At 37.2% G+C, this 27963-nt stretch overlaps 1 protein-coding gene across 5 annotated transcripts in view; it reads right to left on the bottom strand.

Annotated features, from left to right (window-relative positions):
• Window positions 1–916: 916 nt before the first annotated feature.
• IPCEF1 (interaction protein for cytohesin exchange factors 1) overlaps window positions 917–27963 on the bottom strand; it is an 89172-nt gene continuing 62125 nt past the window's right edge. For 4 of the 5 annotated variants that reach the window (XM_031552463.1, XM_031552462.1, XM_031552461.1 and 1 more), the window contains 6 exons: window positions 27879–27950; window positions 24991–25052; window positions 23124–23212; window positions 17662–18019; window positions 7082–7272; window positions 917–4047 (listed from right to left, as the gene is read on the bottom strand). In XM_031552463.1, coding sequence (XP_031408323.1) covers window positions 3847–4047; window positions 7082–7272; window positions 17662–18019; window positions 23124–23212; window positions 24991–25052; window positions 27879–27950 — 973 coding nt within the window. In that variant the 3' untranslated portion in view covers window positions 917–3846. The remainder of the gene's footprint in view (window positions 4048–7081; window positions 7273–17661; window positions 18020–23123; window positions 23213–24990; window positions 25053–27878; window positions 27951–27963) is intronic. The other variant, XM_031552464.1, reaches the window with a different exon arrangement.

Genomic DNA, 27963 nt, shown 5'->3' on the forward strand with positions numbered 1-27963 from the left:
CTTTCAAGGAATTATGTGCATAGTCTATTTTTAAGTTTCTGCCAGTTCATAAGTCACTCCCCTAGATTTTTACCACAAAGAAATAAAATAGAAAAACAATCATTTTTCCAGAGCTGACAGATTTTGCATCTTTACTCACAGCAAATTTCAAGATATTTAGTACTCTCTTTAACACCTATCAACCTTTTTTTCCATGTTGGATTGCCTAGCTTTTGGCAAGTTTAATTCATGTCACTCTTATGCACAGAAACAAGAATTTCATAGATCATGGCTGAGAGAATTTTGGTCCTGTTTGCCACCTCAATTTTTATTTAATTTAGTAGAGGACCTTCATTTAGTAGAGAAAAAGAAAGAACATGGAAGCTTGGAGCAGATCAAAATAGAATAAGTCAAATGTTCAAGGAAATGCTGAATGACATCTTAAGATGTCTACTGCTTCAAAATGTCTCACACGAAACAGGAAATACCATTCTGGCATTATTACTACAAGAAAACCACTTTGGTTTCCTGCTAACAGAAAGACATTTCTTATATAAATAAGGCTAGCACAGACTCTCAATGCAATTAGTCACTCCTGTGTCACCAAAATATATAGGGAGGCAGGGAGGGGAAATTTCCACCACAGCTCTAGAATTTTCCTTACACAGATTTCCTCGATACTTTAAGAGACAGAAAATACAAGTTTTTATATTAAGTTTGTAGTAAAGTAAGCTCACATGCTTCCATATGAGACACAGCATGCCTGTACTTTTTTTTCTAGTTATAACTGATTTAAAATTCCCACATTCTACATAGTTTTAAGCCAAATATCACCTCTTTTTTTTTTTCCCCCACATTCCCGACTGACATAAAGCAATTTATTTTTTTTTTCCCCATGCGAAGGTTTCCTCCAAAAAGAAAATTATCTCCAGAAAAGGAGGTTGTATTACATAATTTATTCCTCTTTCCACTGGAGCCCAGTATTGAGTAAATCATCAGAATTATATGCAGAAATAGTTCTCAAACCCAGCATGATGCTTTTCCTATCTTAGGCAAAGAAATGTGATCTCAACTCACTCTGGTAGCTCATGAGATCTATAGCCCCAAAACAGAGAGATTTGATTTCCAGAAAAGCTACCAGAGACAGACATAACACCTCCCCACAGTATGAGTCAGTAATGCAGTCCTTCCAAACTGAGACCAACAAAATTTATGCTCAGGTACCAGTTATTCTAAATACGACTGAGCAGAGCAAACAGTTGTCCAAGCTTCTCCTGCCGACAGTGGTTTCCTATCACATCCACCAGTTGCAGCCGTTGTTCCATGCATTGTTCTTCTCCATCTGTGTCTCTCACATTGCTGAATGGATGAATTGATTGATGAATCCAGATGAAAAATGTTGCATTAATTAATAATGCTAGAAAATTAATCCCATTTTATTAACATTTTCACTTCTTATTTCCCATGCTTTCCATTTGTTTGGGGTCTAAAAAGCAGCTGAAGAGAATGGAGAGAACACTGCACTTGCATAACACCCATATATTTTTCTTGAACACACAGGAATTCTCTAAAATAATATCTGAATTAGAAGCAACTCTGATCAATAATTTTCTGCTCTTTTCTAAGAGGGTGATATAACCCATCCTGAGATTTCCAAAAACTCAGTAGCTCAACAATAATTACCTACTGACCACTGGAAAGAGCGTAATTTAAAGTTATTTTAGGCTATTTTATCTAATGAAAACAAATACCAGAATTCAGGCAGTCTGAGGACATTTGTCTCTGCATTTAAGAAACCTGTTTTGCATATCATGGTATAAACTGTGTGAAAAACGTTGTATAGGCTCCCTACTTCTTTCCGTAGTGTGATTCAAACCTACTTCAGCAAATGGAGTTGGCTAGGATTTTATGCAGAACTGCAGGGCACTGACTAGTCCAGTGTAGTTCAACAGAACAGTTAAGCATGTATTTGTTCTTAAGATCTAACTATTGAAGATGCCTTTGAAGAGAAATTGTATTTACATGCCTTGCTTCTGCATGGTCAGAAATTATCACTTATACGATGGTTTCTTAGTAATATTAGCTTCTGAACAACCTCAGGTTTTTACCTGCTTCCCCATTTAGTCATAGCTACCCACACTCCACATATCATCTAATTTCTGATCCCCACCGGCAAATTAACTAACTCCAGTTATTAAGTCCTATGCCAACATGGGTTTCTGACCCCTCACACTCCTAAAACCTTTTATAATTGAGGCAATGATGCAATCCCGAGTGCAGCTCTGCATTCAACCAGCTACCATCTGCTCAACCCTTCTCCAGTAATGTCTGTATCAAAGGAAATCTGCTGACTGTTAACACTGCAATATCAACAATTGGAAGTACTGCTTAGTAAGCAGAAAATATTTCATGTTACTAATATTTGTTTTCTTGATCACGATACAATAAAATATATCTCTAATAAGAACAGGTGAATATGCTGTATTTTGCTTTAAAAAATTAACCCTGTTAAAAACTAATGACAGTATCTTTACAAGATAGCAAACAGAAGAGCAGATTCCCACAGTGCTTGTAGTGGCATCAATTGGAGTATGGTGGGTTAATTCTTGCTTTTCAAAACTCTAAAATGCAAAAATGCTTGCATTAATGCTGAATATGGAAAGGCAAAAAACAAACCCCTGCCTTAAAATACACAGATTTTCTTCATCTGAATCACAAAGCTAGGTTGAAAACAGAATAAGCTGTTACAGTAGAAGTATCAAGGTACTCTCCATTCAAGAGCCCTTATAGTGATTCATACTGGAACAAAGAGGCATTTCAAGTCAACATGCAAGCACTCTCACCTAAGTGAGTCTGGTCCATGTCATCCTATCAACATTAGGAAATTCAGCATATATAAATATATAAATAAAACATATATACAGTACATAGTCACATTCATAAGCCATAAAATGACATATATTTACAAAAACATTTGCAGTATGCTTTATGTTTTCAGTTCCACATCAGGAACTTCAGTTTTTAGCTTCTGCCTTGCAGACTATATCATCTTGCTTGATTTGAGAGTTTGGTATGAACTCGTACCCCACCTACTCATACTTCTTTAAAATATGAAAGAAGCAAGTAGCCTTCCAGGAAGTTCTGCCAAATCCATAGGAGAAGTTGAAATATGTTGAGGCATTATTTACCTCACTGAAGAGCGATTTACATGTTACCAAACACAGAAAGACCTTCTTGAAGAATGGCAGTACTTTGGTCTGGCCCATAAATAAATGTAAATGTCATACAACATCAGGCATAACAAAACTGGGTACCTGACAGTGGTGTGTAGTAAAAATTTATGCATAATTTCTACTCAATTTGTCTTGGTTTAGACTTGTAGAGCAGTCAAAGTGAATGAACGTAGAGATGAAAAAAATATATAAATTTTAATTACCATACAGGGTCAAAAGGTAGATAGAAGACTACATACAGTTGGCATTGTTGTAGCTTCTTTTATCAGTAAATTCGATGATTAATATAATCCCAAGGATCTGACATTCATACAGTCCATATTATACAGCACTTTGACTTCCAGGAATTGCACATATGCCAGTTACTTCTCCCAATATGGAAAAAATATTTGTTCACTGCTTCATAAAATATTTTTCTTAACCCAGATTCAGACATCCTTTTTTTGATTTAGAGGAATTTACAAAAGGAAATAAAGTTTTGGAGAAGGGACTGTTTAAATTATGAAGAACACTTGAAGAAGACTTGACAAAAAACCAACTTCACAATGCAGCAGTTTAAAGTGTCTGTATGTGAAGACTCTTGGGGAAAAAAATCTTGCAATCAAATCTTGCAGTCAACTGTCAATCCATGGCTTCATATAGCACTTTCAGTGACAGGCAGTGGAGTTGTCTCTTGCTCCTCGCTGTTCTCTGTAGACACATCCTGGACCTCCTGTTGCTGATAGATGTCTTGAACTAGCATGATGTTTGTGTTCCTCCACTCCCTGTATTTCATCGCCGTCAACTTTGGGTCCTCTAACAACTGGTTAATTGTAGCCAAGTCATGTTCTTTACACTAGAAAGAGATCAAGAAGTTATTTCTCATGAATGCTGTCAAGATAACCCTCCATAAAAAATCACCCTTGGAACATTAAGAACCATGTCACAGGGAGATGGGCAATGATCCATTCTCTTGGCAATTTGTTCTAATTTTTATAATCAAGGTTATTGAAATCCACAGCAAAAATTCCTCCTGGTGAAGGGGAGATTATAATTTTATGCAGTTTTTTGTTTTGTTTTGCTTTGCTTTTATAGGATTCTTAGCAAAACTTTATGAATGAAAAGTTGAGAAAATCAGACACTGGACATTAATTAATTTATATGCAGGCAGTGTAGCCTGTAAGTAGTTAGTGTACATGTGGGTGCTAATACATTAGTCACCAGATGTTAACAAATCTGGCCTCTACTTCCAGACAGGAGCAGCTTAGACTGTATAATGTGAATACCCTGGTTCAGTTGAAAGACAGGGGCAGTCATGTCAAGATACAGGGAGACTAAGAAACCTGATGTCACAGAATCACAGAATAGTTGAGGTTGACAGAGACCTCCAGACGTCATTTGGTTCAACTCCTACTCAAGCAGGGCTGCCCAGAACCACATTCAGGCAGCTTTTGAATAACACCAGGGATGGAAAGTCTACCATCAGTACGGGTAACCTGTGCCAGTGCTGTTACCCAAAAAGCGCTTATGTTCACGTGGAACTTCCTGTGCTTCCTTTTATGTCCACTGTCCCTTGTTCTCTCACTGGGTACCACTGAAAATAGTCTGGTTCTATCCTCTTTACACTTTTCTTTCTTCTCTACTGCCAAGTGTTTCATCATACCTGAAGACACTGTGCCTGCAATTGGCTTCAAAACACCTTGTCAACACACACACATTCAGAATACTTCCTGATTGTAGCAATGGGCTGCCATCACATCCATATCCCACTGCTATTCTAATCAATTGTCACCAACTCTAACTCCTCTGAACTTTTCAAGCAGAAAAATTATTGAACTTTTGGTTTATATTCATCCTATCTTCAAGACCAGTCCTTGTATGATGGCTTCTGGCATCAGTGTGTAGATACACTGGTAGACTAAGAGTTAAAGAATAAATAAGAAAAAAGAAAGGAGGAGTATTTATGATGCACAGACACGGTGGCAAAAAGCCATACTGTGGATTTTTTCTGCAGCACTAAATTGTTTCCCACATTCATTAAGATTGTGACGTATTTGCACACAACTTCTCTCTCTTCTTAACAATCCAAAGTATGTCTTGTTCATGACATATCATGGCAGGAACATTTATCTGTTGTTTACAAAATTGTGTCAAAAGACCAAAATTAAGATCACACTGAATGTTGCATTAATCTTTTGCCTTAAAACTAAGAGGTTTCTGTCTAAAGCACTGTAAATACAAATCAGATGCAAAACTTCTCTGATCTTGAAATTTCCAATAGATCGCTTCAAATTATCTCATATCTCACATTTTATGTTAATATGATTGACTTTAAAAGCACATCATCCTACTGATGCAAAGTATATAGCATATTCCCACTACAAGCATTTGCTTTTCACACAGGCAAACACTGCTGTGCATAGAACTCTGTGTCTGTCAGATACTGCACTATATTTGTCTTGTCAATATTCCAATCCCTTAACTTGAAGAAAGAAAAGAAATCAACACATTTTATGCATTGTGAACAGTCCAAAAATGATTTTTCCATACTAAATACAAATGTTAGACAAGTCTAAGTTTGTAGACACTGCTAATGACAGTTTATATGATACTCCCAGGTTAAATCATTGTAAAGCTATTCTCCTTACTCATGTCTGACTGAAAGGCTTCTAGGTTTGCATTCAGATCCAAACTAATAAAATAGATTACTGCACAGCATACTACTCCATTGTGTACTAACTAGTTCTTAGATTTATTAGGGAGGTTCATATTAGGTTCATATTAGATACTTGCTTCCATATTTGTTTTCCTGTGTAATAAAATAGGTGTGTTTTTTAAATTTTCTGTTTTATAATAAGCTGAACTGCATTACTGATGCAGAAAGATAATATGGTTGTACCACGTCATAGGAGACCCATTTATCCTGAGGAGAAACTTCACCAGGTCTCATATGGAGCCTGGAAGTCCTGAAGAAGACAGGACAGCTGCACTCCAAGTTGTCTTTTAGACTGCGTTTTCAGAAAGTTTAAGACAAGCCTGGTTGCCAAAGCCAAGCCTCTTGTTGCAAGCAATCACTGATTGTGATGATCAGAGAAGTTTTTACATGAACTTCTTCAGGATGCTATGTCTGAAGCCAAATACACTTACCAAAAATATGATAATCAAATCCTGTTTCTGGTGATGCCCTTGGTTGGCATTTATTCTTTCTCTTTAGAACTTAAATGTAATGGCTATGCTTTCTGCTTGATTTAATAACATTCAGAAGCAGGTTTTGAATTCCCATAGCATTCAAAATGATACTGGGTAAGCAGTCTCATAAATCTTCATATTCCAGATAAATTTATTGGCCTTTTCATGGAATGTTCCCCGAATTCCTCTACCCCTTCAGTCCTCAGTATGTTTGCAACATAAAAGCAGGATGCTTTTTTATTAAATATATTTGTTATAGGAGGTCTTTACAAAAGCTTTGGCACACCCTGTACATTCCCCAGTAACCACAAAGAAAACTTTTCTGGCTCATGGTCATTTCTGTGTTCTTTATCATCAAGGTACTTTTTCTGCTCTTCCTTTTTTAAGGCTCCCTTGTTTAGGGCATTCAGCTGAGCTTGCAGGCTTCCCAGCTAACTAAGAGAGATGTTCTTTATTAAATTCTCCAACTGAGCTGGAATTTATACAAAAAGGTCCCTTCTGAACTATTGCCTCTGCTCCCAGATCAAGTTTAACAACAAAACACAGACCACAATTCTGACTAAAAGAGAAAACAATTTTGGAAACCTAACAAACTCTCTGGAGCTTAAAGTAAATCTGTAATTAGAGTTTAGCTTTATTCTTTTTTCAGCCAAACTATTTCTTTCTCTCATGCCTTTCCTTGGCTCAGTCTGTAATCTCACCTTTAATGTGCTGTTCAGCATTCGAATTTTGTGGAGTTTCTCATTAATGGAGGGGTTTTTGCTGCGTTTGATAAACGACTTCCTAAGCTCCTTCTTGGTTGACAGCCGACGATCACCAATGGGAGACAGACTTGCTTGTTCTAATGACTTGTAAAGTCTCTCCATCTCATCATCATCACATTTTTCATGATCTGCAAAGTAAAAAATAAAGTGTGTATGAGAATATGAATATGGCAGCAGATAACAAAACATTATGTTCAGCCATCAGGAAGACTCAGCCAAGTCAAAAAGTAATGGTATTATAATCAAAACCAAGGGCAGTTCTTAGGGTAATTATGCAGATGAGAATGACATACAACCAAACTCAAATGTTTTTAACAATCAAGTTATGATCCATACAGATATGAGCATATGTTTTCACTGTTCAGGTGTTTCTTTAATGCTCTAAACATATCACAGACTTTGAATAACTGTCAGTAATGCTACACTTAAATAACAAGCTAATTTGATATAACAATATACAGGCCAGATTCTGTTTGGTGTACCAACTTCTTGTCAGGTATTGATAATTATTGAAAACACAGCAAAGAAATGAAACAGAAATATGTCAGAGGCTACAAGAGAAGATATCTAGGAAATAGATTAAAACAGGACACTTTGGGTCACCTAATGCCTAAATCTCAAGCTTCACAGTGCACAGCACAAAATTTGCTTGTGGTGCCTCAGAGTAAAGCCTTAATTACCCCCTGCTCAATTCCTTTGACAGTACTGAAGCTGCAGCACCATCTTCTATGTCAGAGAGGACACGAAAGGAAAAGTTAGCAAGCAGCTGAGAACTGAAGAGGATAAAATAAGATATAAAAAAATGAAGCAAAGACATTTTTTTCAGAATGAAACAACTTAAGAATGAACAATCAGGAGCTCAAAATGTGCCAAGCACTGACTGGGGCTTTTGACAGAAGGCCATTTTCAGCAAAAGGCTGTACCACTTCTTCCTCAGAGCACACTGAAGTCTTTTCTATTTCAATATTTGCTCAAGGAAAATCTTAATGGTATTGGTGTTCTCAGGATGCCATTGAGTCCCTCAAAAGCCACTGGGATGATTTTCATGTTTATTACATTGGAGACAGCGGTTTCAGCTCTTCTTAAATGCAGCCCTCCATGTGCCAGCTGAACTGGCAGCATGTTTTTCTTTTAATTGAAAGTTAAACATTGACTTTTCTAAACCATCCTTAGTCAGCAAACATAAAGAAAATGTCCTCTTGCTCTCTCCTATTGCAGCAAAAATACTTCTCCAGCTTCCAGTGCACTCAGAAAGAAGTCTGCTTCTTATCTTTTCCATGTTTTAAAAAGTACAGCATCCTCTTACATTCCTCTTTTTTCTAAATATTTAGGTTACAAGAAAGGTTTATGACATGCTACAAATATTTGCCTTCACTCTGTTGCTGGCCTTTTTTTCACCACTTTGTAATTGTAAAAAGGCTGCTGTAATTTGACAAGGACTAAATATAACTTCAATCACCGGTACAGTGCAGAGAGAGGAAAAAGAGAACTGTTGTATATTTAACAAGCTGTAGGGGAAAAAAAAAAAAAAAGCAAGTGTAAGTCATAATACACTGCAGTAGTATTTCCTGAAAACTGTTGGCTCATACCATGAGGCTCGTAATTATAACTAGCTTCCTGCCTACTTACTTGGGATGAAGCAGCTGTTTGTTCCATTAGCCAGTTCCTGCACAGCACTGGCTCAGTCATGTTGCAGACCTCACCCATCAGGACTGCACACAGTATCATTTGCAGATATAAGCTGTTCTTTATCAGATATCCAAGAAAGAGCATACAACAGAAAATAATTTATTGATCAGACAAATAAGAAGTCAATGCTCCATTTATTTTTTGAGTCTAACTCACAGTGCTAACCCTAAAAATGTTACAAAGCAGCAACCATGAGAAAACACCTCTCTGAACATGTTTCTTCTGTGTTAAATACTCTTATATCTTCTGTGCATTTGTGGGTGAAGGTAAGGAGGACAGGACACTCAGCACAGAAAAAGAAGCAGGAACTAGTGTAAGAAGAACCTAGCAGAAGGCTCCCTGGTCATGCACATGATCAGTACTGTGCACTTAGCTCCTGTATTTTACAAGTTTGCAGCCTCAAACTCCTCTCCTACTACTTATTCTTCCACTACTCCCATTCCCAGAAGGAATCAGGTAATTTCAGAGCGAGAGGAAACTCTGGATTCTTCAGATAAAGTGTGGATAAAAGGTATAACAGTGAAGCAGCCAAACAGAATTTCAGGAAACAGCTGGAAAAAACGGTGAGTAAAATCTACAGGCAGAGTGGAACCAGGCATGAGCCATACAATGATTCGGTCTCCACCTTCATTTATACCGGTGGGTAAAAAGCTTCTTCTGTAACAAGTGAAGAATAACAAAATAGTATCTTAAAACTGTGCTTTTGTAAAGATACTGTTGCTATTGACAGAGAGTACATCTGTCAATAAACTGAGGCCAGACTGTCTGGCACATGCATTTAACTACGCTGCCCTGAGTTCCCCTGAGCTAAGTTCAGAAAGCAAACACTCATCTTTTGCAGACTTGAAGCCGTTAGTGAGTGTACTAGTTTCATGGTGCAAATTTCAGGGGACGAGGGCCAATGGAGAATGAAGAGAGGCATTATGTCCAGCAATCAATTAACGAAATCAATAGAATGATCAGTGATTAAAAACATCAAAAAAATCATATTTCTTCTTACTCATAGAACTGTGCAGTGCAGTACTTTACAATCCTCTTAATGGAAGGAAAGTTAGCAATGCACTACCTGTAGATTGTCCCACAAAACATCTGAAATAAAATTAATGCTTGATAACAGAAATAAAGTAATGTGACTCAAGGCTTAACATGGACTGGGATTTTTTCTCTAGATTCAGACATTCACACCACACTTGCTTAGAATTCTGTTTCTTATTTCCCTCTGCATCTCAAAACAGACTAACCTGTCCATCAGCAAGTCTAAGAGAAAGCTCAGGCATTCCTGTACCTGGTCTGTATTTCTAGTCATAAGTGATTCAGATTCCTATGAAATCTGGCCTGTCTAGACCTACTATTGAATTGTTACAAAATATTTGCTTTCCATCACAAAGTGAAAATTCATGCAAAAAGCACATAGCACTCGAGCTCAGACATCAGTGTAAAAACAGATTTCTGTGTCAGGCTCACAAAGAAAAATGAGCTGCCCCTTTGCTGAGTTTTATTAAGCTCATAAGATTTATGATGATGGATATATATAGTCTGCTAAACAAGAACTTATGTTGCTGTGAAAGTAATGCTTCCAGTTTATTTCCATGGAAACAACAGCAGATACAAAGAGCACAATTAAGCTATTTGATTGATTCTCAGCTACAAAACACTGTTTTTTCACACTGCCACCACCACTAACATTTTTACCAGGAATGAGCAAGAGCTAGTATCCCATGCTTATAAAAATCTTAATGGCTGTCTGGAAAGTGGCTAGTCTTTCATCTTACTGTCACCATTGATGAAACGCAACACTCACCACCTCACTGTGCTCACATCCACTGTTCTATCTCCAGAAACATTCAGTAAGCGTCAGTGGATTTCAGTAGCTGTCAATTTTTTTCCTCATGGAGGAGTTCAGTTCCACATCTTTGCTTCACATGCATTTCCATGGCAGATACCATTCTGTCATACTGTCCCTCTGCTGCCATCTGTTCCATGGCAACAAAATTTAATGGAATGTTGGCTAGAAGGTTCAACCTCTACTGCCATACCATCTACCTCTGATGTGATGGGCCAACATAATAAGATAGGAGGCATTACTTTCAGAGCAGTCTTCATTAAATGGGCAAGTTGGTCCCCACTAGTACTGCTCTGAAATGATGTGCTGGAGCAGGTCCAAAGAAGGTCAATAAGACTCGTGAAGGACTAGGAGAATATGCCCTACCAGGAGAGACTGAAGGAACTGGGGCTGTTTAGTCTGGGGAAACTGAGGCTGAGGGGAGACCTTATTGCTCTCTTCCAATATCTGAAAGGTGCTTACAGCGAGAGTGGGGTTGGTCTCTTCTCACTGATGACAGGTGGCAGGACGAGGGGAAATGGCCTCAAATTGTGCCAGGGTAAGTTTAGGTTGGATATCAGGAAAAACTTTTTTACAGAAAGGGTTATTAAGCACTGGAATAGGCTCCCCAGAGAGGTGGTTGAGTCACCATCCCTGGATGTGTTTAAACATCATTTGGATGTGGTGCTCAGGGACATGATTTAGTGGAAGGCTGTTAGAGTTAGGGTAGTACGGTTAGGTTGTGGTTGGACTCGATGATCTTTAAGGTCTTTTCCAACCTGAGTGATTCAATGATTCTATGATATAGCTCTCTTAACTATGTTGAACTCCACAGTGGGGAAAGTGGAAAGGAAGCAGGAGTGACCCAAAAAAAGAGAAGTCCTGCCCCGAAGTATTTTAACATTACAGAGAAAGAGACTGTTTATGATGGGACAATGAAAATGAAGTGACATTTTAGGCTGGCCAGAACTTTTTACGAACTCCATTTCAAGAGGAGTAAAACACATCTTTGTGGTTCAGTGCCACATAGGAATTTTCACCAATTTGGAGTTTCCCTCTACCCAACAGGAGATATCACAGATAAGAGCATGTTGCCAGAGGCACAGCACATCAGTTTTGCACACCTCAGCTTTCAGCTTCCGCATCCATGTCAGTCAACTTGCCACAGGTGGGCAATATTACAGTATAGAGACTCTCCACTCTGCAGCATCAACACGGGAGCCTGCCTGAAAACTTTCAGATATAAGAATATTTAAGCCCAAAAAATGAAATTATCCAGAAGTTTTCAGGCAGCAGCTGTGAAAAATCAAGCTGATTGCTTCCCAGTGGTGAAGAAATAGAAATTGGCAATGATTTGCATGAAGAATATTTTGCATTGAAAATCATCCCCAACAGAGTATATATTACTAACTCTAAACTGAACCCCAGAAATGTAAGTACTTATTCTTCCATTCTCTAACTGGGATGTCATAGCTCTCCAGCTGTGCATTAATCCCAGGAAAAAAAATCTTCTTTCTCCTGTCTTTGCTATGCTTACAAGCTTCTCGTGGTGTGCCAACTCTCCTGTTTCTGAACCTGCCAAAACTTTTGATACCAAGGGAGCACTGTATAGACCCAGGCTGGAGAGAGGAGATGAAAGAATTATAACCCACTAATTATAATTATAGTATATATAATTATAGTATATATAATTATATTATATATTATATATTATATATATAATTATATTATATGCAGATTATAATCCCCGATATACTCCCTATCCATTCTCCATATTAGTAATGGTCTTTCCAAAGGGAAATGACATGTTAGGGAAATCACATTTCTGAAAGAGCTACAGACCAGGAAATACACGAATTAAAAGGATCTATCTTTGAGAAACTTCTCGCTGGCTAATGCAGAACTACAAAACCAAGAGACACGAGAGAGTGGGAGAAATAATGGAAAAATTACATTACCACTAAGAGTCAAAGGCTTTTGATTACAACAATACAAAAAACAATACAAAAAGTGAGTTCAGCAAAGAGGGGTGACATTTTTAATAGACTCCAACTAAACTGGAAACAGCACAAACAAGTATCTCTATTTTCAAAGTCAGAAAAGTATAACAGCATAACTTTCACTGTGATTCCTAAAGTCTTTATAATCTGAAGCAAAATAATCATTCAAATACAGCTGTTCTTCCACACAGTTATGCTCAATATAGGCGTGTCTCTTGGATAGTCTCAGTCACAATATAGCATTTACTATAGCTTACGCAGAGGGAACAAAGAGGCCAGAGTACACCAGAAGATCTGTTCTGGCTATTACTGGCACAGGCAGACTTAAGAGGGGAAAAGGATGTCAGTTCTGGGAAAAGAAGGAATTGACCACATCCAGTTCCTATGTAACCAACTCCTTCTCACAAAAACAACCCACATAAAATTCAAATTGTTTTCAGGGAGCTTTCCAGGTTTCCCAAAATATCAGTGCACACCAGCTCTTTCACCAGCTACTATGAATGAGCCAGAGTGAAATAAATAAACCAGAGGTGGTACCATAAAGTTTTCTTGCCAGGATACATTAAGATCATGTGACGGTGATTATAAAACCCTCAGGAACCACAAGGAAGAAGGATATTATTGCTACAGTGAGAGATACCCAAATAAATAAAAACACACATTCCTGTTGACTTACAGTGACCTCTCAATTTCTACAGCTTCCTTTTGTTATTGTTGTTTTTGATGATGGTGGTGGTGCTGTGTCACGGTCTGATACTTTCTGTTCCAGTGGTTGCCAGAAGAAACACAAAAGATGGAGTTTGGCTGCAGAGTGTGTCTAGCCATCCTGGATGGGGCAAGAACAGCTTCTATACACAGAGCACGTACTCACTTACTTGTTTGTATTCTTTACTGTTTCTTGTTTACCTATCAGCTTCTTTGTGTCAGCACTGAATCTGCTGTCACTGTTCACATAAAAGGCTGTAACACTGAAGTATTAAATATTTCCATTAAGTAAATGGGAGTAAATACAATCCTTTTTTTCTATACTTTTATGCCACCCTCTAGTATGTAACCTCTCCCCAGTAATCAGATCTGAGCAGTAAGTCTGAGACTGGTCCTAACACTGAGAGCTGCTGTAAAGTTTTTTAAAATATTATTTGGTACATCTCCTCATCAAGATATGCACAATTGCTTAGCAGATCTCCTTAAATAATTTTCATTGAGAGAAAAAAAAAAAAAGCCTATAATCAGTTAGCTGAACCTGTTGTTTCCTTTACAGAGTTTCACCATTTTTCTCTTCGAGAAACTTCTATTTGATTACTACAGGTTCTTTATTCACAGAATGGCCTGGGTTAGAAGGGACCTCAAGGATCATGAATCTCCAACCCCCCCCACCACATGCAGGGGCACCAACCTCCACATTTAATATTAGACCAGGTTTCCCAGGGCCTCATCCAATCTGCCTTGAACACCTCCAGGGACAGGGCATCCACAGCCTCTCTGGGGAGCCTGTTCCAGCACCTCACCACTCTCTCTGTAAAGAACTTTCCCCTGACATCAAACCTAAATTGTCCCTCCCTCAACTTAAAACCATTTCCCCTTGTCCTGCAGTTATCTACCCTTGTAAAGAGTTGACTCCCCTCCTGTTTGTAGGCTCCCTTTAGATATTGAAAGGCTGCACTGAGGTCACCCTGCAGCCTTCTTTTCTCCAGGCTGAACAAACCCATCTCCCTAAGCTTGTCTTTGAAGGGGAGGTGCTCCAGTCCCCTGATCATCTTTGTGGCCCTACTCTGGACTCTCTCCAACAGCTCTCTGTCTTTCTTGTACTGGGGATTCCAGACCTGGACGCAGTACTCCATATGGGGCCTCACAAGAGCAGAGTAGAAAGGGACAATCACCTCCCTCCTTACTTTACTTGTATATACATGATAAGCTCTTCCCACTGGAGGCACAGCTATTCGTTCTTCTTTCAAGGTAACATCTTTTCTATCAGCCTCCATGCCTGACTTTTGCCAGGAAAAACACTCTTTGGTTCTTAAAAAACTTCTCCCCCAGGTCTTGGCTGCTAACAGCTACAGCTAAAACTTCCTCATGGGATTTTTCTAAGCAGAGCATAGCTGCTGCGAAGCAGAGTGCATGACAGGAGATTTTCTATTCTCGTAAGGAAAAGGAAAGTATATATATGTGCAAAGGCTCTGTGTGAAGAGAGTTCAGAGACCGTAGGATTGTTCTGATACATCCAGGGGACATGCACTTTTAGAACATGCACTAATGCAAGGTGTACCCAGCTCCTTCTGGATGTAATCCCATTATATTGAAACACGAAGAGCTGTAGACAACATACTCTTCAGAAGCACTAAAAAATAAATAAGATGGACTACACTAGCAAATCACCAAAGTATGACCTCTTGTTCCAAATCAGATAACAATTCTGTTCTTGCTAGATACTGTAAATCATGAGGTTTTGCAGATAGATATCTCCCAATTTGAAATTATCTCACAGTATTTGTGCATGTCCTTATCAACTAGATGCAGAGGGAAATTCTTGAGGTATAAGCCACAGATAGAGAATTATGTTCTTTTTGATAATTTCCATTTGGAATTGAATTGCTATTTTAATTAATCCTTTTTTCACCTCAATTCCAAATTGAAATAACTTAAGTAATCTCCTTACAAATTACTTCATTTAGTATGTCAGCATCCATTACAAGAAAAAAAGATTACCAACATTCTCCATCTTCTCATACTGTGCAGAGTGATAAAGAAAAACAAATGTATGGTATACATCTTACTTGCTCAACAACAGTTATCATGCAGATAGTAACTTGAGAGGTTATACAGTTTCTATAGTGACTGTCTCACTAAAATAATCTATTTCTGGAATTCCATCACAGATTAGCAGCATGGTTAAAACTGATGTGTTCTGCAATCAGAGCTGGCTTAGCAGTGAAGAGTGAATGAATTTGTTTCCCCAGGAATATTTTTGGAACAATTAAGCTATCTTGCAAATGGCAGAAACATACCGAAATATGCCTTGATTTACATTTTAATCCTGCTTTACTGGTAAGTATTACTACATCATCATACAGACCTATAAAATTCTTCTTTAAATGATTACGATTGCATCACAATAAATCTGTCAGCATCCATAAAACTACCAGTCACCCTTACAGTTATGATAGAAAGCATTAGCCTGAGCATTATTGCAGAAGTGTTGACAATATCAGAGTATCATATTCTGAGCAAAGACTGAAGTTTATACTACTAAAAAGCAACCACTGAATCTTTCTCAGTGGGATCAAGAAGCCACCGTACTCTCTACAGCTTACAATCCAACAATCCACCTGAATGCAATCAAATATAAACTCCTGTGTACACATATAACCTGAGACACTCACATAAGCAGTGTGTCTCTCGGTCCATTCTAAGAATACTTTCCAAAGGGATTAATTGGTCAGATTTAAACCTAATATTCAAATTACAGAACATTTGGTATATATTTGTCACAAATCTTTTTAGGGACCAAAGTACAGCCTTTTCACTACTTTCAGTGCCAAGACACAGAAATTGGGTAATCAGACTTCTCAAGAGCTCCTCTAAAACATTTATTTTCTTCAACAGCATTGAAATAAGACATTTTCTCACTCTCAGTTTTAATTCTTACTGATTTTCACTGCCTCAGAAATCTCTAGTAGGGCAGCTTCATTTTCTATGGATAATTAAGCTGAGTGAAAAATACTCTGACACTAATTTTCACTTTGTCTAAAGCTTCTACTTAGATCCATTTTCAATATCTTTGTGGGTTGTTTTTTTGTTTGTTTTGGTTTTGCTTTTTGTCTTTTTTTTTTTTAAATCAGAAAATCATATAACAAAACAAAGGTGTGCTAACTGTTGATACTTGTAAAACAATTGGAAGAGTGACAATGTAACTGATGTGCCTCACACTACCATTTAAGTGATTCAGCTCCTTGCTTTCTGTTCACCTACAGAGAAAATCCCTAAATTCCCCTGAGCCCAGTGCCATTAGTTTTCACCTTTACATTTTCTTCAGTCTAGGTTTTTGGAAACTTTTTTGTTTTGAACTGGACTGAGACAACATTGCACTCTGCAATAGAATACTTTCTTCAATTCTTTACAAAGATTTTGATTCACGGGTAGAGCCAGTGCACAAGAACATCATTCTTTCCTTATATGTTACCTTTTCTAGGTAATGGACTGAGCATCTTCTCATTTCAGTATGTTGTATGCAAGAAATATACTTTTATATATTACTTATATATTTTATACTTCAACAGTTCTTAAAGCATGGAGAGAAGCTTTGTTCAAAAGACAAGTAATACAGCCTTGCTATGGCTGTGTTAATACTAACAACAAACAAATTTTGTTACCATACCACTTTTGTTGTTGTTGTTGTTGTTTGTTTGTTTAGCAGTACATTTCAATAGAAGACATCTATGCAGATACTCACACTCTTAAACAAAATCCAGTCTCTAAGGACTTTTTGATTCAGGACTGCACTTGTTTTCTCTAGTTTACAATGAAGTTCAATTAAATGCATAATGCATACATAGCAGAAGTGAACACAACTGTTGACATTTTTATAGGTAAGCTGATCTAACCTCACATTTACCACTTCTCACATACAGCATTTTGCTCATAGTGTCAGTTTTGTGGCGCCACACATATTGTGATTCCACCTTCATGTCATGAAACTTTCTTAACACTTGGATTCAATTCTAATTAATAAATGACAGCTACACTGAAACAAATGAAGTTAGTAAAAGCACATCTACATTAGGATTTTATACAGAGGCTATGATCTTAACCTATATATAAAACTTGAGAAAAATTCTAAATGTACTTATCAATTCAATATTGAGTTTTACATTCAAGGCACAATAAAGCAAATATTTGTCATTTAAAAAAAATGCCATTTTAAAACTCTTCAACAGAAATATGATGAAAAAGAGAGGAAAGGAAGTTGTGGAAAATCCCAGACAAAACTTCCACTCTCATTAGCTCACCTTTGGCAAGTGATATCTGTCCTGCTGCATCTGGCACAGTTAGGCAATGTGTATCCAGACCTAAGAAAGTGTTTTCGGGTCCACCAGGAGGACAGATCTGACTTTCTGCTTTTTCTTCACAGTCTACTTCTGGCTGCTCATCAGATTGAATCTGTACACAGAAAGTTAAAGGCTGATCACTCTCTTCCATGGCAGAGTTGTTAACGAAGTCAAGCAGAGACTGCCTCTCAGAATAAACCACTTTGGACGTTAAGGAAGATGATGATTCTTGGGAACTGAAAGTGCTTTCGGGAGAGGAAAGAGAACAAGATGCTTCACTCAACAGAGTTGATGTCAAAGAGGATTTCTGTTGATCCTGCTTTCCAGAAAAAAACAAGAAAGAAAAAAGAAAAGAAAAAAATTTTTTTCCAACTTGTTATTTTTCCCAGGCTCTACACCTTATAGATATGCAACTGAAATGACAACTAACCAAAAACTAACATAATATGGTTGATTATCCATCCAAACAAGCTTAAAGCAAGGCAACCAATCTCTCACAATTTCAGAAACTAAGTCACAAGGAAACTAGAAATAAAAAATAAAAAAGTTTTGAAGGCCTAGAAACAACAGAGCAAGAAAATAATACCATGTTGAATGCATCCTTTTGTGTCTCATAGTCATTTTCACTGTTTTTTCCATTCACTTTATTTCTCTAATCAAGGGTACAGAAGAAAAACCCCGAATTAGGCATTGAACCATAGAACATAAAGCTGTTTTGAAGTATTCAGTAAATCCATCAATGTCATAACCACAGATAGCACAAGGAATGTTAAAGCAGAATTATAATGGTAAACCAAATAGTAAACTAATGGCAACCAAAACCATTTTACCCGATCCATTCTAGGGACTAAATATTTGCCAAGGCTGATAAGTAATGATGGAAAGAAAAAACAGGCAGCATGAAGCAGATGGCATGAAAATTGGAATGGTACAAGATTTGTGCTGCTCATTCACCTGCCAAGATTTATATTTGAGGAAATGAATCTGAAAAGGGATCCAGATTTCACTAGAGATACATCAAAATTAAGCGCATCTTAGGGTTCTTCATATTGTACTCATCACTCTGCCTCACAACTAATGAGGGCTCAGAGACAGCTAACCTACAGGAGCTGTAAATGAGAGAGACATGTAAATAATAGATACGTGATTCCACATAAGGAAAAGTTAGAGAAGAAAAAGTTTTGAGAAATATGTAGTTTCCCAAACAAGCAAATATATATTTGCTCACAAAGCTTACAAGCTTTGTCTACAACTCTGTCTACAGTATGCATTTGCATTGACTGATTTGTACTATTATCTGTTAATGAAAATCAACAAGAACTAGCACTGCTCTGCTTTCTAGCTATCGAAAACCACTAGCATATAAGCCAAGATACGCAACTGCACAAGTAACACACAGGCAAGCACATAAATATATGCACAAATTAACTAAAAGATGATCTATTAACAAATAAAGCAATTGAAGGCATAAGGAGACAAAGATTCAGATAGCAACCCTTAGTGGAAACCACAAGGAGGTATAATACAAAAGCCAAATATCTTCTATCTGCTACTTTAGAAATTCATTATTCCTGCAGATGATCCACTACTAGCCAGAATCAGAATACAAAACTTGATGGAGAGTTTTATGTTCGCCACACAGATGCAGAATAAATCTCTTTAAGTATTAAAATAGATGATAACTAAAATGAATGTACTGATAATTAGCAAAATGGTGTTGCTAGGGAAACCCAAACAAGCTGCAAACACAATAAAGGAGCAAGCCTGGAATATCTATCAATAACTCACTGGTAAATTAGAAATAAAATGAATTCATATAAAATAAACCAAGAGGGCTTTTTTTTAGATTATGCTATAAAACCTTCTGCAATTCATTGTTGCTGTAAGGTATACTAATTCCTTTCTACATTAAGAAATGCGAGAGCATTTCCCTGTGTTTCCAGTCTAGTAGTCTCATGTAGCTATTAATCACTTCACAAGATGAGATGACTGTGGCTCGCCATTTGTTTGTAGCACTTTCTTCATTTCTCTAAATTTTCAAAGTTATTCTTCCAGACTGTTGTAAACTCTGCAGGACTACATCTTATTTACATCCCTATTACAATAAGTGTAACACTGTGTGTTAGTTGCATGTTTGATTTTAAAAAGGAATTCTTCACGTACTCACCCTAAAGCAATGGGCAAGAAGGCATTTTCTTGAACTACACACATGATGTAGTTGCCCTTGTGAGCACAAGTGACCTGTTCATCTATCCAAGAGTTCATATTGAAAAAACAAATTGTTGAATCATAGAATCATAGAATTTTTCTGTTGGAAAAGACCTTAAAGATCATCAAATCCAACCACAACCTAACCATACTACCCTAACAACCCACTGCTTAATCATGTCTCTTAGCACCACATAGAGCATTCATACAGTCAAATAGAACAAAAATTAAAAGCTGTTGTTCGTATGGTGTTGATAGTCTGTCTAATTTCAGTTATTTAAAGTCTTAAGAGCAAGATGTTAGATCCCACCTCTATTTTTTCTGGCATTCTTACATTAGAAGAAAAAGAAAGTGATGCTGAAATGAAAACTGCCTCAATGAACGGAATTTCTTGTTTCTGTTATATATTTTTGTTTTCATTTTCATTTTTTATTAAATAAAAAAATGTGAAAGAATAAAGCAGACTACCACAACATATTTCCCTTTTTCAACACACATTGTGCATATATGTTTTTCTTGGCATGACAAATGTTTACCTGAGTGACAGTGTCATTCCTTTGAATCACAGTTTTGTAATCATATATGTAATAATAAAACTCTACATGGGAACACTTTCAAAAGCAGATACCTGAGCTGGCAGATCATAAGGATTCCACTGCAGATCAGTGTGTCTCTAGGCATTTATTTAGAGAAAAAAAATTATCACCATGAAACACCTCAACTGCTATTTTGGAACTGCTGCAATCTATTTACTCAATAGAGCTGCTGATTTTTGAGCCATTCTCATGCAGAGAAATTAACACAGATGATCAGTTAAACTTTTGCCCTACAGATGTTTAAATGTATTTGTTCTTCCCTTACTTTTTTCTTTCACAATACCCACAAAAACACATAAAACTAGAAAGCTTATAATCACTACTTTTGCTTTTAAAGTTTCAAAACAATTTTATCAGCAGAGAACTGAAAAGCAGCTGAAGCTTTTTTCAGGAAGTACAAAGTATTTACTACTCTAAAATGTAACAGAATCTGCACCTGGGTGGCTGTTCCAGACTAACAGCTTCCAAGCTGGAGTGAATCTCAAGAAGCTTGGATACCCTTCTATTTCAGACATAATAGATTTGATTTTCCAAAATGTCCATAGCCTCTATATTGCAAAACGCCTTTGGCATTTGGAAGGCAGAATTATAAACTTAAAAAAAAAAAAAAAAGGATATTTCCAGTCTGAGTTTCCAGCGTAGATGTGCCTGCCAGCAGCAAAGAGCTGCCAGAACATAGAGTAGAGCAGTGGCAACTGGAGCTCTTTCCAGTTTCCTTTCCTTGGGGTAAAAATTTGACTGATTTGCTGAGGAGACACCAACATTCATCCATAGGTGTGAGAAGAAGGGAAATCAGCAGCTAGACGTAATGACCGTACAAAAGATGACCTTCAAGAGGAAGGGCGGAGGAAACAGCACCCCTCAAGCACCTTCACTGTTGCCTGCCTCCCACATGTTCCATGCTAAAACATTGAAGGCAGCTCTTAAGAGGAGCATACAGGAGGAAGACAACCAGAGATCACCTCTGCAGCTACAGGCTGACAAGTAGCAGGAAGCCAGAAAAACAGCAAACTGAAAAATAGCACCTGCTTAGAACTCATCATTTGGAAAAATGCCTGTGTTCACTCTGAGGTGAGCAGATGGGAAAGTCATCTACTGTCTCCTGAAGCTGAGCCATTGAGGTATAAATTTCAAGATGCTTCATTATCGGCCTTCAGCCCAGACTAACTCTTGAAGATATATTGTCAAGTTTCCTGTATTCTCCAATATTTATAGCCACTTGGCCACATTTAACTTTCAGTTAATACAGGCAATAAAGAATCCTATTATATAGAGCATCCTCTGAGTGCCAGGTGAACTGTTTTACAGTGATTCATGCAGCACAAGTGTTTAAGGAGAGGAAGTGAAGACTGACTTAACTGACAGAAACAGACAGGGTAAATAGATGACAATATGACATAGACACCAAGCTTAATGTTAGCTATCTAAAGATTATCAGATAGTCAGATCTGTGCATTTATTATAGACCGTGTTCATGCAAGCTTCTCCAGCTCATCTACGTTTTTCAGATTTGCTCTTTCTTCACTGCCTACATGACCGCCCAAACCAATGGATGTCATTTTAAGGTCCCATTTCAAGAACCTCTACTACACCAACAGGGTAGCTACTACATTTTTTTTCATCCATGAGGTGCAATTATCACAGAATCACAGATTCTAATCAATAAGATCATTTGATAACAAGTATATTACTGAATATGCCTAGATTTAACTTTCAGCTGGGAGAGGGAAAGGCTTGAATTCAAGATTCTTCATTTCAGCTGTATTACCCTCCCAAACTGAATTACTCATGTCCTAATATAGAATTAGCTAAATCTTGTACCTTGAAGAGGTACCTCCATATGAGAAGAAATGAGATCACTCATGAGCATCAATAGTAATCAATCAATAGTAATAGTAATACAAGACTAACAGATCAATAACTGGTTAATAAATAGGAGAAGCACTTGATTACACAAAAGAGGGTTCATGCTACTTATTCTAATTAATGTAAAAAAGCTACATAGTAGTGAATATTCTGGACATGCTCCACAACAGGGTAGAAGGACAGCATAGATTTTGGGAGTATAAATACTTTCTTTTTTCTAATCTCTTTTTCAGAGGTATAGAAGGAAAGAACTGATATAATCCCTGTTGGAAGACACCTCTTGCCTTTCACCTCTCCTCTTTGACATAAAAGCATTTTCAAATTAAGCCTTCTAAAGAACAGCTCAGTCAAACACAGAAATCTGTTGTATAATGCTACCAGCATCACAAAACAAAGGATTTTGGATTGAATTAAGAAATATAAATATTGTGAAGACTAAGTTACAATTGTGTGTTAAAAAATCTCATAAAGAAAAGACACGACACACTCATGAAACAGAGTAACACCTTCCATTCTCAAACAAAGCAAATATGCTTTCCTCTGAAGGAGGTATTCTTGCCAGTGTGAAGCTCTGAGCAGCGTGGGTTACAATACTTGCATGAACCATCACTGGGCAGAGGTGAGAGGAAACAGTGCATTCATATCTCACAGGCACACAGAGAGAAAGTCTCCAGTCTAACTTGTAGCTCACCACCTGAAGAATGAGTTGTTTCAACCATTGAGCAAGTAAAATCTAATTATGGTAACACTTACCAATTGAGAAGGTGGTGGCTGGGCCACGTATGAGGGAGGCAGTGTGTCTGTTATGTCTGGGTCATCATGTTCACTTTCACTATAGCATTCTAGGCAGACATGGAAAATGAGCAAATATAAAGTGTTAAGCCAAAACTCATTTCTTCCTCACAGTGCTGTGCTCACCAAAGTTCCCCAAGCAGAATGTTGTGGAGTATAAGATGTTAGTGTCTCCTATGCTGAAAATTAACCCACTCTTGATAATGCCCTGCTGCTTCATAGCAACATTTTCTTCTTTTTTATTATTTTTTAAATAAACTTGCTATAGTTGACAACACTAGATGTCGCTGCTCTAGATAGCTTTACCACTAGGAAGTGGTTCTTTTTTTGTCCCTTCGCAGCCTTTAAATGAAATGCTACACCATCTGTGACAGAACTTGCAGAGACCTGTTGCATGTAGCAGATGCTGCCTCTTAATCTCTGTAACCAGTAAATTCTTCTGAAGCTGGCAACCAGCAACGGAGTTTTGGCTACAATTTTGAAAAAAATAGATTGCTCACATGATGCTTCGGAAACCGTAAGACACCCTCAGGAGACCTTTGTCACCACAGGGTAACTTGCTATACCACATGGCACAGTGGTACAGTTGCAGAGCTAGCAATAAAAGTAGACACAGTACTCTCAGCCTAAGCATACCATAAGGAGAAAAAAAAAAGAAAAAGAAAGAAAAAGAAAAAGAAAAAGAAAAAGAAAAGAAAAAAAGAAAAAAAGAAAGAAAGAAAGAGAAAAAAAAACTGGCAGAGACCCAGAATCTCTTGAGAGGTGGCAGAGAGGCAGTCACATTACTTAATTCCATGTGTAGCAGAGGGAGGTATCTTCCAGCACTTCTTAGCTACTTTTTAACAGTGGATTACATGAAGTGCTAATCATTGATAAAATGAAACACACACAAGAAAGGGAGGTCACAAGTTAGGCATTCTATTCCAAGGGCCTGGTTGTAGCCACTGAAAAAGATCACTTCCCTCTGTGAAATCTCCCAGCACACACTAGCCATTCAGACCCATAATATTATCCAGTCAGATGTAATTACTGTATCTTCTAATTTAATTATTGTTGGCATGCATGTAATTTTAGGGTTATAATAGCCATAATGTGAGGGGAAAAAATAACTTGTGAGAGAAAAAAAAATTATACATTGGAGAGAAGTTTCTAAGATGTTAACAAAATGAAACTTTCTCTCAGTACTGCTTGGAGAACCATAGGATTTTTAACAGCAAGGCTGTAGTTTTGTTTACTGAAAGTGCTGGAACATCTTAGCATCAAGGACTGAGAATGGCTACACTACAGCTTATATCAAATTCTAAGGCTCTGTGAATGACGTATTCTTTAGGAACCCTTGGTAACAGCTGTTTCTGATACACTAAAGAGCACCCCAAAGAGTTACAGTGTGTGACACAGAGGAGATAATCAGGTTGCTGGGAGCAGAGAAATGGCTGTGTGTAACAGGAGTGCTTCTGCAAGGGTGCATCCACACAAATGTGTCTGTGGGTTTCTGAAACCCTCTCATGACAGATCCTGGAGCATCTGTGACAAAACATCTGTCATATTTTGCTTCTATTAATATTTTTTGGCTCTCTTATTTTAAGTCAGGTTTAATGACTCTCAACTCAGTCAATACAGCTCAAAAGATCAGTGGGCCCCTTTCAGTGATACCATATCTCACCAGTGTTTCTAAAGCTCGTCTTCACTGCATCAGTGTATCAGTGGGCTCTGTCGCCAGACAGACTCAAGGTGACAGTTAAAGAAAAGATCTGACAAAGATTTGGCACATCAAAAACTGTAAAGGATATCATCTGGTTAGACACAAAAACTATTATTAATAACATACCTTCTTCGCTCTTCCCATTGGGTGCCTGAGGATCTACAGCGATCCCCAGCTTGCTTAACCACCTGTGTTTGAAGCAGGGAGGATATATTATTAGCGATATTTACATGCTATTTTGACTATTTCTTCCCTTTCAACATGTATATTCATTAACCCAAAGTCTGAATGTTAGAGTTTCCTTCTATATCTCGATATTTCCTAGGAAAGCACCTATGACCTGATTACTGACATTCCCATTCCTTTTAACAACTGTGTAGGATTAAGTTGCCAGTAGAAGGAGAAATGCACTGAGGATCTCATAGACCCACCTTGTAATATGTAATAGACTACCAAGAGCTTTCTTTTTCTATATATGGATTTCTGTCCATCAAATAGTATAGCAAGCTGTGTAGTTCTGTTTTACAGCCCTTGTGCTCTTCTCAGACTGGACCTGATGAGCAGGATTAGTTGCCTGGGACATTTTTTCCTCCTCATGTTAAGAAAAAACACTACTGATGACCAAAGAGCTGCATTTCTGGAAGCTAAGGAAAACAATTAATGTTATAATAGAATATCAGTGACTTATTATCTTTCATCCAAGGTTATGCAAAAGGCAAAGGAGCCATAGAATATGATGTCTGCTCCCTTGACAATACCCTTTGTGCACTGTGTTTGCTTTTAAGTCATTTGGAACTACCCATGTTTTAAACTAACAATTAAAAAAGCTCAAATCTTTCAGATTAAACTCAAGGCCTAAATAGGGAATGTAAGAAAGGCAGCAATTAAAATTCATAACTTGGAGAAAATATGGTGCTGGATCTTGATTATATTGAAGTACTGGAATATCAAAAAAATTTCTAGTTAGAACAATGGTAATGTAACTGGGTTTTTAGACTGTCATATATAAACAATTGAGCTGCATAAAAATTTCAGAAAAAAAATGTGCAATCTCTGTAAAAATTAATTACTTTCTTTTAACAGAAAATTTTTAACAGAATGTGTGTTTTTTTTTTAATTTAAGCAAAATAAAAATGCTGCTAATACAAGATTTCAATAAGAGCAAGGTAAGACAGACCACTAGTAATCGTGTGCATTTAAGAAAACAAATTTGCTTTTCATATTTGCATTACTATGACAAATAAATGCTGAATTAATGAAGTAAACTACTAAATTAATAAACTCACTGTGTCTTAATAGATATACATGCATGGGGAGTTGCAAAAGGTCGTGATCTACTAAGTATTTAAGTACACAAGTAACTCAACATACAGGAATGCCCCAGCAACTTCAGTGGAACCACTCACATACATATGTATGCGTGGGAATGGAGCCAAGCAAACAGATGTCTTTTAGTCTGTTTTGACATATGCGTGAGTATGCATGTACTTTACGTATTAAATCCATGTATTTTATACTTTGCCAAGGAAAACATAATCAGTTACAACAGTAAGGAATTAGGAGTAGTAAACTATAATATAAGCTGCTCCAGTGCTAGGCTACTTAGCTTTCAGCCAATATGAAATTTACTGTAGAAGTGGAGTTTGAAGAAAATCATTCTGGAGCATAAGAGAGGAGACACCTGTGTAGATTTCAATCACTCACTTACATGAGACTAAACATTTCCAAAATGTCATTAAGACACTGACAATTTCCAGCTGGGCTCCAAACTAGCTGTTAATGTTCACATGTCCTCCATTAGCTCTCTTTTTTTTTTTTTTCCTCCCTACATCCATCCTTCTCTCAGTCAGTCAGTTTCTCTATGGAATTATTTCTGGCCATTTTCAGTCTTCCTCAGCCCTTCTTTCCCTCAACTGTGTTGAGGAACTCTGGTAAGAAATGCAGCCATACAGAAATAGACAGTCATTGCCCCAACTGCAAGCTCTAGGCTTCTCCAAGTTTCAAAGGGCAACAGGTTCTTACATCTATATTTACATGTATCTATACAGTCCAGTATAAATGGATGCGTACAGTTTTTTTCTGTCTCTGAAGTTACTTCAGAAGGTCTCACATATTCTCTCAACATTTCTCATTTCTCCTTTCCATTGTGCTGAAGAGCTATGAGGTCTCTAGGATGAAAAGTCAACTCTTTATCAAGAATCTCACCAGTATATCCAAGATTAAAATCTGGCCTTATATATCTGTCTTCCTATTTCAACTATACTGATTTGTATCTGTTTTTTTGGCCATTTAATGAAAAAGCATTGTGAACAGAATATATTCTGAAGTAATAAATATAAAGAAGACATGAGATGTATACAAATCAGTCCAATCTGGATCAATTGCAAGTAATATCCGATTCTAATAACTCAATAGTTCCTAAAATGGCACTATTAGGTACCCATTTTTACTGTTCTCATTAAAAAAAAAACAGTATGAGTGAATTGTTGTTCCTATAGACATTTGTGGAAAGAAAATGTCTACTCTGGCATAAAGATTGCTTAACTGCAACATAGTTTGGCAGTGAAGTAAATGTTTAGTTAAAATAAAAAACAGTTATTTATATCTTTCTAACTATCTTTGTTAACTGGCATGCTATTTTGAAAGCAAATAATATTATATTCAAGCACTAGATCATTTCTGAAGCAAAGCTAAGTAATTTTTTCCTCCCTTTCCTCTCTTCCCTTGCTTCTTCCAAGAAGATGAACTTGCTAGAAAACCTTTAGTGGAAAGGAATTCCTTCAAATATTTGCAGTCTAGTAGCAAAATTATACCAATTATCAGATACTGACTTCAACTCTATTAGTGAACAAATAGTAGTATATTCCTTCTATTTAGTGATGCGGAAAAAATATATATTTTTAGTAATACCCTGAAGAACTTCATCAACAACTGCTCAACAGTGAGAGAATGAACTTTCAAAGTGTTTTCAGATGCAAGACAGGATGAAACAGGACCAGTCACTCTCTACTCACGTGTTCATTTCCAGAACATTTTCTGCTGCAAAATAAAACGTCTTGATCTGTGGGTGGCTGATCTTAATAGCACTTGAAGGAAAAA

The sequence above is a fragment of the Meleagris gallopavo genome, chromosome 2, assembly GCF_000146605.3.
Source record: "Meleagris gallopavo isolate NT-WF06-2002-E0010 breed Aviagen turkey brand Nicholas breeding stock chromosome 2, Turkey_5.1, whole genome shotgun sequence".
NCBI lineage: Eukaryota > Metazoa > Chordata > Aves > Galliformes > Phasianidae > Meleagris > Meleagris gallopavo.